This window comes from Myotis daubentonii, chromosome 10 (assembly GCF_963259705.1).
Source record: "Myotis daubentonii chromosome 10, mMyoDau2.1, whole genome shotgun sequence".
Lineage (NCBI taxonomy): Eukaryota > Metazoa > Chordata > Mammalia > Chiroptera > Vespertilionidae > Myotis > Myotis daubentonii.
The window spans coordinates 33884889-33898692 of NC_081849.1; the positions used below are offsets into that span (position 1 = coordinate 33884889).

Here is a 13804-nt window from a genome sequence, read left to right on the forward strand (position 1 = left end):
ACCTATCACATCTGACTTCTAACTCCCTAGCAGCTCCTTGTTCCCCACATAGCTCTTGCCCCTGGACAGATAAGAATATCACAGGGAGTGGGGCTTTAGTTTACCCCCCCCCCCTCAATAAACTCAAGGACTATTAACTGGATTTGCTCCTAACTAGCATCAATCCAGCCAACGGGAAATGGCCTGAAGCTGTTTCTCGGGAGGCACCTCATAGTCAGTGTCCCACAACTGAAACAATGTCTGAGTGTAAGTCAAATATTCAAAGGAGCCAGGATGTGGGTGGTGTCATCCTGCATTATTGTGAAGGAGCCCAGGCAGACTCTGAGAGGGGGCCTGAGAGGGAGAGGAAGAGAGGACATGGCCAGATGTTGGGACTGGGACAGCAGAGGGAGGCAGCTGTTGGCACAAGGATGACAGCAGAGAAATATCCTTGAGACAACATGCCCTCCCACTCAACTGTCCCTAGAAATCCCAAATTCCTTTGAAAGAAGAAGTTAAAACTGTTTTTGAAAGGAGCAAGTGTAGGAGGTGAAAAAGGAAGAGAGCTCATGTGAGGAGAGCCCGAGAATTGGGAAATCATTCTAGGCTGTGACGTTACAGCAACGCACCTGTCAGGGCTTGGAGCACTGTAGCCTGGTCTTGTTACCACTGGAGAGCAGAATCCTGGGCTCGGGCCTTGCCTGTTTGCCTGGAATCCACCATGGGCTCCAGGCTCCTGTGCTGTGTGGCCCTCTGCTTCCTGGGAGCAGGTGAGTGAGGGGCCCAAGTGGCAAGATCCACTCTGAGTCTCTACGCCCTTTCACCTCTCCAGCAACAGGCTGCCTCCTAGGACTTGTCTGAATTCTGCCTCTTTTCTTCTCAGGTTCCCTGGACACAGCAGTTCTCCAGACTCCAAAATACCTCATCACGCGGGTGGGAAATCAGAAGTCCCTAAGTTGTGAACAAAAGCTGAACCATAATGCTATGTACTGGTATAAGCAAGACTCCAAGCAATTGCTGAAGATTATGTTTTCCTACAGAAATAAGGAGCTCATTCTAAATGAGACAGTGCCAAGTCGTTTCTTACCTGAATCTCCGGATAAAGCTCAATTGAAACTTCATATCAACTCGTTGGAGCTGGGTGACTCTGCTGTGTATCTCTGTGCTAGCAGCCAAGACACAGCCCTGCAAAGTCACTGCCTCCCTGTGCACAAACCTGCTGGCCCAGCCAGGAAGCTGTGGGAACAACATGTTCACCCAACACACCCTGCTGGGAGACCCCTGACTGGAGTTTCATCTGTAGTATAACTCACAGTACACAATAGAGTTGTTCTGTAGTTGGTATGCTCAAAAGACTTCCCAATTCTACTCATCAGCTAGAGCAGGGGTTTCTAGTAAATTTACTGAAGTACTCAGGACTCTGCAAACAAGTAATGGCCCTGTCCCAGGCACTGAAGACCTTAACTGATGGAAGAAGCTATTCTTTTCCTTACTCTGCTGTACATCTTATACATAATATTCATATTACACATAGCAATTTTATTAAAAACATACTTCGGCTAAGAATATTTGATGAGTGAAAACGAAAAGGAGAGGTGAGGTTTCTAAGACCAAAAGGAAATTGAGATTATCAGTGAGTTCCCTGGTTAATATAACAATATTTGGAGAAGCATGAAATCCATGGTAATAGATAAACTAGAAAGAAAGGGTGAGGGGGAAGAGCCAATAGAGGTACACTTGTGCATTGCAGACTCTCTCTCTTTCAGAAGGATGGCATGATTATTCCTAATTCTGATTGAGTGTCATCTCAGAAGTTTCCTCCAGAGAAGACAGTAGCCAGATGATAGAAAATATTATGAGACATGGAAAGAAAAAATGGGCACAAATCTCTAGGTAGTAGCTAAGGTATTCTTTGATCCTATCTTAAGATAACATGAAAAAATTTTCATTTTGGTACAATAACAATGGTAGCAGTATGGGTGAAAAGGGGGAATAGATTTTGGGTGGAATGAATTACTAAAGAAACTACTAAAATATTCTACATGAAAGATTATAAAAGGATTTCTGTGGGACATTGTGGGTGATGTAGAATAGAGACTCCGGATTACGTTATGTTCTTATAAAGAGTGTTAAGATTTATCCTGGCAGGTTTAAATGCAGGATTTGCTAGGGTTTATTTTAATTTGTCCCTTTTTTTTAGGGAGCCCTAGCATCTCTCCTTATTACTAGTGCATGGCCTTTCCGGGGCCTCAGTGGGAATCACAGTGTATTCGCCAATGTGACTGTCTTCTGAAATCTCAGCTCTCCAGCCTTTCACCACCTGTTTTCTCCTGAGCCTTCTAGAGTCCATCCACTGCATGCCCATTAGAGACTGGCCAAGGAAAAGGGATTTCCTTACATGTATTCTTGGGGCTCCTTTTCAGAACTCTATACCCCAAATCTGAGATGTCTTGGAATCAGTTATGTCTTTCCTATTTACCTCCAAGCAACATATGCCATTACTTTTTTAAATAGACAATGTTTGCCTGAATATACTTATATGTTTACCATTCACTTTTTCACTATTCCTTCATGCAATCAGACTACCCTTAGATTATTTTCCTTCTTCAGGCATATTCCCTAATTCAAATAACTTAAATTCACCTTTCACCTACCACTTGCTTTGGGAAATATTTATTTTAGCTAATGTTTCAGGGCAACAGAGCTTTTCACTTTCACTCATTGTTTGAGGTTTCAATCTAAATTGTGTTGTTTGTCATCCTTGGAATTTTTCTTATTTATTGGGAGCCAAATCATGCAATGAAATTCTATTTATTCAGACTTTTGCTGTTTCATGTCGAGGGACCAGTTGGAGTGTCTTCTTGTTACAGTGGATATCCATCATCATAATTGTATAGTAACAATGTTATCATTTTAATGAGGGCTAATTTTAGGTTCTTATATGAGAATGGATTATCTCCAACTATAGTGGATTGGAAACCTGTCAATACACAACATTCTCAGTTGGAGAATGTCCAACCCACCTTGCTTAAATTCTAACCCATTTCCCTTTTCATTTTTTTTGGTCCACATTAAAAATCTCATAAAATTTGTCACATTATAAAAATGCTAATATTTTCCTTCTGACCCAGCATATCCCTGGACTAAGGAAAATTTAAATATCAACTCTTGACTTAAAGCATGTATAACTACCCTCCTTCCCCCCAACATAGATAGATATAAATTCCTGTTACTCCAGTTTGGTAATAAATACCTAACATAATAAATGGTAAAAATCATTTAACAACTATAGATCATTTCATTTTTATGTTTATTCATACATTTAAATTTTCTAAAATAAAAATTCAATGTTGGCAAAATGTTACATTTTAAAATAGCTGATATTCCAATAACTAAGCCTGTAAGAAGCACAAACAGGTAGTTTACATAGTGAAGTAGAAATGGCTCACAGTAGGTCATCCTAGGTAGTCCCAATTTGGAAAGCCATCTGTAGAAATGATGGGCCTGGTTTGATTTCTAACATTTTAGCAATGGACAGGTCTTTGGGGGTCATATCATTGCAGTCCCTCTCATGTAAGAGCTGAATAGAATGTCACACATGTAAAGTGATTTAATCACTTGAATACAGAATACATTTCCCAAACATCATATGATATATTTTATTCCCTGGTCATTATCTGTGAGTGTGTTTGATGACTTCACTACAATAGAGTTCTATGGGTGAACCTGATGTGTTATGCTTGCTCATAGCAGTTGCTCAGTGAGCATTTGTTGAACCAGTCAAGCTGGCCTATAAGTTCCACATAGGCTGGGATAGTATCTGCAGGGCTGTGTTTTGTTTATTATTAAGAACCCAGACATTGCCAATTTTTGTTGAGCAAACATTGGCTGTCCTAGGTATGTGGATGAGTGGTACTGCTGACAACTATTTTTGATATTTTGGATGCTTCTTTCCTCTTCAGACTTCCCTAGGTTTTCTTATCCAGAGTGAGGAATTGGTCTGGATTGCTGACACTGGGCTGGAGAGAGGCCTGAGATCTGGAAAATGTGCCGCTTTGGCCACAAGGAGGAGCTGCGGCTCTATTGAAACCTCTGAGCTGGGGGGAAGGGAGAGGACTGGGAGTCAGTGGAGGGGTGGCAGGAGGAGGGAAGCTAGGGCTTTGGGACTCCATCTTTATGTCATTTAGGGGCATTAGTTGTAGACATCCAAACAATATTAAACTAAAATCTTTTCCAAATTGATTTCCCTTTGTCTTGCACCAAAGCCTGTGTTCTCTTTTGGCAACCTGTTTGCTCTAAGCCCAGCCAAGCCTTGTACCCTCAATACAGAGGCAGACGCTGGTTGTCCCTTGTATGGTTCCTTCAGCGGCCTTCCCAGTGTCTGGCTCTGGGCCTGCACCACAATCATGCACTTTAAGTGATGGGCACTATTCCGTCCAATCTACCTCCCTCCATGCAGTTGGGCAACGGCTTCCAATGAGCCTAGACACTGAGGGGAAATGGAATTTTGAGCGATGACCTGCCTGACTGAGCTGGAAAGATGGAGGAAGTGTTCTGTGGCTGAGAGGAGTCCTGGGAGGGAGGAGAATAGAGAGAGAAACTGTATGATGAGGAAGGCAGCTAATAGCAAAAGAGCAGCTGCCAGAGGAATAACCCATCCGGATCCATTGAAATCCATCCTCTATCAGAGTCTATATAAGGCATGAGAAGGGGAGGAAGGACTGTCCCCTGCAGCAGGGGAAACTGTCAGGGACAATGACATCATAGGCAGAACCACCAACCAAGGCCTAGGAGACCAGAGCCCAGCCCCCCGCCATAATATCCCAGTTAGAAGATGCCACTCATCCTGATTCCTCCATGGACTGCAAGCTGCTCTGCTATGTGGCCCTCTGTCTCCTGGGAACAGGTGAGTCTTGGGCTCAAATGGCTGTCCTTTAATTCCAAGCCATTCCCCTGTGGCTGCAGCAATACCCTTCTTTCTAGGCTGTGTCTGAATTTTGTCCCTTTCCCCCCAACAGTCCTCATGGACACTGGAATTACTCAGATGCCAAGACACCTGGTCATGGGGATGAGAAGTAAGAAGTCTTTGAAATGCAAACAACATCTGGGGCATAATTCTATGTACTGGTATAAACAGAGTGCTCAGAAGCCACCAGAGCTCATGTTTCTCTACAACTATAAGGAACTCGTTGAAAATAACACTGTCCTGAGTCGCTTCTCACCCAAATGCCCAGACAGTTCTCAGTTATACCTTCACGTGGATGCCCTGGAGCCAGAAGACTTCGCCGTGTACCTCTGTGCCAGCAGCAAAGACACAGCCTTGCAGAGTCACCTTCTGCTTGTGCAGAAACTGCCTGGGTCCAGTCAGGAAACTGTGGGCAAGCAAGGCTCGGTTCAGCATTTCCTGTGAGAGCCCAGACAGAAATCTCAGAGCACAATGCTGCCTGTCAATTCACTGGCTATGACAATGTTAAATCCCATGCAGACCCAACAGCCTGTGGCCTGGCCTTGTCTTGAACATGACTATGCCTGGACAGAAATGTGCAAGTTCTTCATTATCTTCCTATCAGCTTGTGTCCTGGGACATCTTTCATGAGGCACCTCACACCCTAGTCACAGCAGGCCTACCAAGCCTGCTTCTAATAGATACCTTTCCCTGACTTCTCTTTCCAAACAAGTTAGACCCAGTCACAGCCCTGATCCCAGCTCAAAATGTGCTCAGACCTTTTCTAAAACACCTTCTTCCCTCACCTTGTGGCTTTGTCAGTTCCCACCACTGAGGATAATAGTTTCCTCATCCAGTTTGGTTGTTTTTCCCTTTAGTCTCTTGATCAGAACTGTGAGTCACAGAGTCCATGCCTCTAGATCATGGCTCTGAATTGGCTGTTGGAGAAGACAGTGAGTCCTGCTTGTGTGGTCAGGTCTTCACACCCAGCCTAGCTGACCTAAAGGCCACATTTGCCAAGGACCCTTCTGTAGCTACAGTATTTTACTTAGGGCCTGCGGGCCTGCATGCTCCAAGACACATGGGGCTGAGCCAGGGGCATCACATGTCTGCACAGGCACTAAGGCTCAGGGTGCCTGTCCTTACCTAAGAACACCAAAGCATTGAGCTGGGGAACACCCCCATTTCCTGACCTGCCATGTGTACCAGGCTGCTCTGTTTTGTGGCCTTGGGAGCCACTGAGTCCAGGAAACAGAAGGAGACTTTTGATGTGGGCTTTTCAATTCCAGATCCTCATTATTTCCTTCATCTGGACAACTAACAGAAGCCATGAATGTGCAAGTCAAGCAAATGACAAGACCCCTATTGTAGAGATAAAAAAAAAAAAAAGAAGCTGGTCTTTGAATGTTTTTGAAAGTGGACCAATTTCTGATGTATTGGTGTCAACAAAACCCAGGACTAAGCCTAAGACTGATCCATTGGCCAGTGCTGAATTTATAGGCAAAGCAGATGGGCTTAAGGGAACCTGTCTTAAAAAAAAACAAAAAACAAATTTACCATTAAAAATTCCCTCTAATAGAGTCTAATCAAGCTAGACTTGACCCTTTACCCTGAATTGGGTTTTTGTCCTCTACTTTCAGTAACAGGGGTGCACAGCTATAGTCACTCCCTGTCCATGCACTCTCTCCATCACTGACTCCAGCTACTGGGAGTCTTTCTGTGCATCCTGTTTCTGAAGTTGAGTCCTTATCAGATCCTGTTTTCCCAAGTCCCTTTGTTTATATATTTTTATTCATTCAGACTGGCCACTACCTCCGAGCAGACTAAGTATAGAGGGTTAGAATATTTTATTTCCTACTTGGGCATAGGAGAAAAACTTAAAGAAAATTAATCACATACACACGTGTTCTCACATCTGGGGAAATGGGCATTATATTATTATCAACTAGTAGCCCTGCACACGAATTCAGGGGCCAGTAGCTCGCCAGTAGATTGCTGCTGCCCTCCAGTAGCTCTCTGCCAAGTGCCCCGCCCTCCTGAAGCTTTCCCTACTCCCCTTACCCCCACTCCCTCATAGCTGGCTGTCCTGCCCCTTCTGTAAGGCTCTGCTGCCTGCTTGTAGCTCACTGCCCTCCCTCCTGCTGATCCGTGATCAGGTTGTTATGCAGTCAGTCCATATGCTTCAGGGCTTAATGACCGTTTGCATATTACATCTTTAGTATATATGATGAACAGAGGCAAAAGAGGATATCTAAAATAAGAGAGTAGAAAAGAAATGTTCCAGCAGTGTAGGAACAGCAAGTAACATTATTTTTTAAACTGGTCGAGGGGCGGGGGAGGGATAAGCTGACTACTGGGCACCTGGCAAAGAGACCTGTCTAAATTATCTGCCTTAAACTAGTTGTTGGGGTCATCAAAGACATAACAACTTCTGCTGCCTGGCTAGCATGGCTCAGTGGTTGAGCATTGAACTATGAACCAGGAGGTCAGGGTTCGATTCCTGATCAGGGCATATGACCAGGTTGCAGGCTCTATACCCAGCAGGGGCCAGCATGAGGCAGCCAATCAATGATTCTCCCTCATCATTGATGTTTCTATCCCTCTCTCCCTCTCCTTTCCTCTCTGAAATCAATAAAAATATTTTTTTAAAAACAAATTCTGCTAATTACTAATCATCAAAAAATCCTTGGGATGCCCTATCCGGTTCGACTCAGTGGATAGAGCATTTGGACTGAGGGGTCCCAGGTATGATTCCAGTCAAGGGCATGTACCTCAGTTGCAAGCTTGATCCCTGGTCCTGGAAGGGGCACATGGGGGAGGCAACCAATTGATGTGTCTCTCTCACATTGATATTTCTCTCTGTCTCTCACCCACTCTTCCACTCTCTTTAAAAAACCAATGGAAAAATATCCTCAGCTGAGGATTAACACAATAACAAGAAAATCCGTGAGAGTCTATTTGCAGTCCATCTCCATGACCTCCTTTTTTCCTCTTACAATAAAAAATCCAAAATCAGCTAAAACTGGATTTTTGTACCTTTAAATTTAAAAAGAAAAACACAGTGCAACAAGCAAATGGTAAAATGGTTCCCAATTTAAACACATCCTTGGACCCTTCACTCTTTTATGGTGTCTAACTCTAAATCTTGGTTACTGCCAAAACACATCACATGAGGGCACTGTGGAGCTGCTGAGCTCCAAAAGTTTCTGGGGCAGAGCTAGGGATCTGAGCTAGCTGCCTGGGGCCAAGAGGGTTAAGCAACAGCCTAGTTTGGTGTTTTTATCTGCTATAAGACTTAATACCATAAACACTATTTTGCAGGTGCTGTCTCAGCCAGGAGTCATGAATTTCAACTGTGCAGTGATTAGGGGGGCTCTCTGAGCCTGCAAGGGAAAATGAAGGGTGCAGAGCTGGTAGGAGGCAGCCTGCATGCCCTGGGAGCAGGGACAGGTAGAGGAACAATTGCCTCATGGAAAAGCAAAGCTGTCAGACCAGCATGCTACGGAAACCCAGCCCACCTCACCAGCCCCTCCAGCCACACATGTCATGCAAGAGGCTTAGCAGGAAAAAGCAGGGTGCCTAGATCACCTGAACCAGGGACCTGGCAAAGGAGGCCAGGTTCATCGGAACCAACATAGACAATGACATCAGAGCAGTGACATCACTGCCTAACTTTCAATCAGAAGGTGCCCAGAACATTAGTTCTTAGAGGACCAGAACTCTGAGTAAGGAGACTCCTGCCCAGTTCTGCCCCACCCTGCCATGGGCTCCAGGCTCTTCTGCTGTGCGGCCCTTTGTCTCCTGGGAGCAGGTATGTCCTTGGCACAGGTGGGGCATCTGTTCTAAGCCTGAAAGCACCTGCATCCAAGGCAGCATCAGGGTCCCTCCCCTGTTCTTTTTCCAGCTTCTGTCTCCTTCCCTCACAGGCCCAGTGGATTCAGAAGTCACCCAGACTCCAAGGCACCTGACAAAAGCCAGAGGACAGACAGTGACACTGGGGTGTTCCCCTATCTCTGGGCACTTGGCTGTGTCTTAGTATCAACAGGCCCAGGGCCAGGGCCTCCAGTTCCTCATTGGGTACCACATGGAGAGGAGAGAGCAAAAGGAAACATCTCTGATCGATTCTCAGGGCAACAATTTGATGACTACAGCTCTAAGGTGACCATGAGCTGGCTGGAGGGGAAGGACTCTGCCCTGTGTCTCAGCCAGGCTAGGAAAACAGTGGAATCAGAGATGGGAGGGGAGGGGACTCTAGGGGTGAGGGGATTTCTGCTCTTCATAGAGAAGGATGTGAATGCATGAGACTGTGGATAGTCAGCCACTGGGAAGCGCTGTGGACCCACAGTACTGCAAGCTACCTGGGAGAGGTTGAAGGAGTGGCCCAGGAGAAGACAGTTTAAGGGAACTTTGGGGCTACATGCCTGCATTGGGGAAGCAGTTTGAGTTCATCAAACAGGCAAATGCCTGTGGGCCCTGAGGTCTGTGGAATTCACACAGACTCCTCACTGCCCAGGAAGTGCAGAGGTGCTTGAGCTTCAGTATGAACCAAGGAGGCAGCCTCCCTGAGGCAGTCTTCCCCATCCAGGGGAAGGGGGGATGTAGGGGCTGGGGTCACAAGGGCTGGGAAATTAGGGTGAGGCAGGGGCAGGTAAAGGAGAGTAAGGTAAGTTGTAGGCATGTGGACACCGCTCTACCTGCAACCACCCTTTGCAGAGGGGCTGTGCAGGAAAGGGAATGGTGAATAGAGTAGCTGACCCTGGGACCAAGGGATACAGAGGCCCAAGAGACAGCCAACATGGAGAGTCACACAGAGCAGGGAAGACATCAGAGCAGTGATGTCATAGGCAAATGCTCCTATCAGGGACTGAGAGGTAGAGAACTTTAGAGGGCTCACCCCAGGAGACTCCTCCCTGAGCTAGGAGATGTCTTGGGATGCTGCCATGGTATCTAGACTTCTCTGCTGTGTGGCCCTTTGTCTCCTGGGAGCAGGTGAGCTGTGGGCACTGTGTGTGAGCCTCTGATATGGGTTTGCCATCCCTGAAATACAAGCCTGTTGGTGGTTGCGGCAGCAGGAGACTTCCCTGTGCCCTGCCCTGAGCTCCCTCTGTCTCCTTTCTAACAGGCCCAGTGGATTCTGGAGTCACTCAGACCCCCAAACACCTGGTCAAAGCAAGAAAACAGCAAGTGACACTGAGTTGTTCCTATATCTCTGGGCACCGCTCCGTGTACTGGTACCAACAAGCCCAGGACCAGGGCCCCCAGTTCCTCATTGAATATTACAACGGGAAGGAAAGTACAAAAGGAAACATCCCTGACCGATTCTCAGTGGAACAGTTCAGTGACCATCGCTCTGAGCTGAACATGAGCTCGCTGGAGCTGACGGACTCGGCCCTGTATCTCTGCGCCAGCAGCGAAAACACAGCCCTGCATGCTAGGCAGCCTGCTGTACAAAAAGGTTCCTCCCCAGCTCAGGAAGTGACCGCAAGGGTGGCAGCTGCCAGCCACACATGCGCAGGCCGGAGCAGAACAGACTGCCTCTCCCAAACATCCTTCTGCTGCTTACAGATGTGAGCAGCAAATCATGCCACAGAAGTACTTCTTTACACGTTTCTCTATCTGATGGTAGAGAATATGAGACATTCCCAGGTCTCGTATTTCATAACTGGCAGAGCAAGAAATCAAACTCAGTTCTGTCCCTCAACTCCCGTGGTTGTTCCCCAATCCCCAGCACTGTTCCATATCTGGCTTCCCTTTTCCAGGTCCAGACTATAGGCCTGGGAAGATCTCACATCATCTGTGCTTGTTGTAACCTCTCCCCTGACAACTTCATGTACATTTGACATCAAGGCAATACATATCCATTGACCCTTCATTGTCACAACAAAGAAAGGCACTACTTTCTACACAATAGGTGTCCCACTGACCTAGGCTTTTAGACATCTTTCATGGGGGCTGTGTGAGCAGAAAGCTTTCCAGATGTGTTTTCCCAGCTGCAGCACAAAGGGAATGAGATATTTGCCATGAGAACAGTCTTCCTGCATGGGACACAGTGGCCACAATGGGAAGGAAGAAGAATAACTCTTACTCCTTCCTTTGTTCTTTTAGTTCAATAATTGCTGCTCCTATATTTTGTACAAGGAATTGTATCACATAAAACAGAAAATAAAAATGTCTGTGTGTTTTTTTGCCTTTGAGAGTTTTAAGGTCTAAGCTGTAAAGTCTACTGATTTAAATGTGAATCTCATCCAAAACACCCTCACAGAAACACCCAGAACAATGTTTAACCAAATATCTGTGCACCTCATGGACCAGTCCTGCTGACATATTAAATTAACCATCAGACCATCTTCCAGGGTTGTATAAAGACACAATAAGGTTAAAATAGGACATAACTGGAAAGTGGATCTTGAGTCCCTTTTTAATTTCTGACAGTTTTTCCTACCATATCTTATGTGCAAAGTAGATACAGACACACTTTGCTGGAAACCCTATAATTTAGGATTTCAGAAGTCACATAAATGGAAATATTTATGCCTGATGATCCATTAGATGATGTCCACTAGAGCATGTAACATACATCTGTCCTTAGGCATTTAAAGTAACTATTACTGATGTGAATTATATACAATAAATATTACAGACTTTAAGTAAAGAGAGCAATGACTTTTGAGTAATATACAGGGTGTCCTAAAAATGTACACATCACTTTGAATAATTATTAATTCCATTGGGTTAAATATGAAAAGAAAGAGACATGAATTGGGCTATCAGCTGTTAAAGTGTGTGTACATTTTGGGGGACACCAAATATCTATAATAATAAAATCATAATATGCTAATTAGACCAGACATCTTTCTAGAGGAAGCTGGGGCTATGAGGGAAGCCCAGATCCCAAGTGCCCGAGGCAAGGCAGTGCCAGCAGCCGGGTGAAGGAAGGCCTACTCTTGCACAAATTACATGCACCAGGCCTCTACTATAGATATAAATGCTTTTAACACTTCTTCATAAAGCTAGAGAACATTTTCATCACCTAGAGAGTGCTCTCATGCCCCTTTACAATGCCTCAATCCTTCACTGAAAATCAATGATATGATTTCTATCTCTAGAGATTCATTTTGTTTAGGCATCTTTTTAATATACATTTATCATCTCTACTTATTAAAACAAACCCTCATTAGTGCATAGCTAAGTACTTAAGAGCATGAGGTACTCCTGGAGAGCATTATGGACAAAGACACCTGATCAGGTCAGCAACAGTTCTACCTGGGGCTAGATGGTTTGATAGAATGACCCTCAAAAGGTCTTTCCAGCTGGTAAAGCTATTTTTATAAACTGTATTTCCTGATCTTCACTCATTTCTTGTCTCATGCACCCATTCATTCCAATTACTTTGCAATGATATTTTGACAAAAAGTCATCATATCTCAGGAAATGCTTTTGAGTTCCCTTCAGATACACAGGTAGCCTGGGTCATGTTCACATATTGTGAGCTGGGGCTGAGGTCCATGGGGAAAGTGACTTCATGTAGAGATCATTTTACATTGGGAAGAGGGTTCCCTTCACCTTGACCTCAGTGTCTAACCCACAAAACAGGAACCTTGAGCTGGAAAATCCCCCTTTGTGTTCTGGGCTTGTGTGGGTGCCACTATTCTGTGCTGTGTGTCCTTCTGTGTCCAGGACCAGAGAGTTTCTGGGGATAAACACGGAGCCCATTTGTGGGCTGGCCAGGCCCCAATTCAAGGCTTATCACTGTGCTTCCAGCATGAGGCTCCTCCTCCAGTTCTGACTTTAGATTCTGTGTCCTCTTCTCCTAGGCCTGGATGTTGTGCTAAAGGGAAATCCGCACCCTGGGAGGTGACCACAGATTTGAAACTAAAATTCATGTACTTGAGACCTGCTACACAACTGGCAGATTCCGTGGTCCAAATAGTAATGCTTTGAAGATAATGATGGCAGGGCATTGAAGCAAGTGTGGGGTCCTTCTACGCATGGGACTGTGTAGATTAGATACAGGGTTTTCAGAGCCATTATATTTATTATTTAATTAATGTCAGTGATACTTTGCAAGGAGATAGTCCCTGTGGAATGGATATCTCAAACTATAAAATAACATTTTTTCACTCACTCACCCTGGAGTTGGCCACCTCTCCCCAGGGCCCTAACACATCTGTAATCCATGGTGCCAGTAGTCATCTGCAGAGCTGAGCAGCCACAAAGAAAGGTTGGTCACAGGTATGAGCTGGATCTGCTTGCCACTGTCTCACCCCAAACACAGGAAGCAAATGCTCTGGGGAATATGATTTCACTGTGAGATGGGTGGGCTGGGGCCTAATTACAGCCCCCTAACTGCATGTCTTTCTCTCAGACCCATACTGCCTTGCTGTCTGTGTGGGAGAATTTGGGTCCTGGCTCAGGGCTTCTCTTTGGCCACAAGGAGGAGCTATGACTCTACTGAGAAGCAGGGAGCTCTGAGGGAAGGTTGAGGAAACTCCCTGGAAGGGAGAGAGGGTTAAGGGCAAGTCTGGTTTTGTTTAAAACACAGGAGAATTGGGTTGGCCGAAGCTGGGAGTCAGTGATTGAATGTGAGGGGTTAAATACAGATTGTTCTGCTCTGTGTTGATCTGCGGGTGTTTCTGTACCAGACTGCACCTCCAGACCAGTTGCTTGGGAGCCTGCAAGCGGTTAGAAGGAAGAGGGGTTTGAGGTGGGGGCAGTGAAGCCTGCAGGCAGATGCAGGTGGAGGACATTCCTGAAACAAGAAGAGGGCTGGGAGTGGGGTTGGGGCTCAGCATTCTGTTCATACCAATGCATAAAATTATACCTAAATGCTGTCTGCCTCCTCTCAGCTCAGTCCATCCTGCTGGAATGGGAGCTCCTGGA

At 45.5% G+C, this 13804-nt stretch overlaps 1 pseudogene and 1 gene segment (V, D, J or C); both read left to right on the forward strand.

Moving 5' to 3' along the window:
* Positions 1–366: 366 nt before the first annotated feature.
* On the forward strand, positions 367–5389 carry LOC132211355 (uncharacterized; annotated as a pseudogene).
* A 4454-nt stretch (positions 5390–9843) lies between these two features.
* On the forward strand, positions 9844–10764 carry LOC132211356 (T cell receptor beta variable 9-like). The segment is given in 3 exon segments: positions 9844–9913; positions 10047–10369; positions 10684–10764. Coding segments are annotated over 3 exon segments (471 nt in total).
* Positions 10765–13804: the final 3040 nt, after the last annotated feature.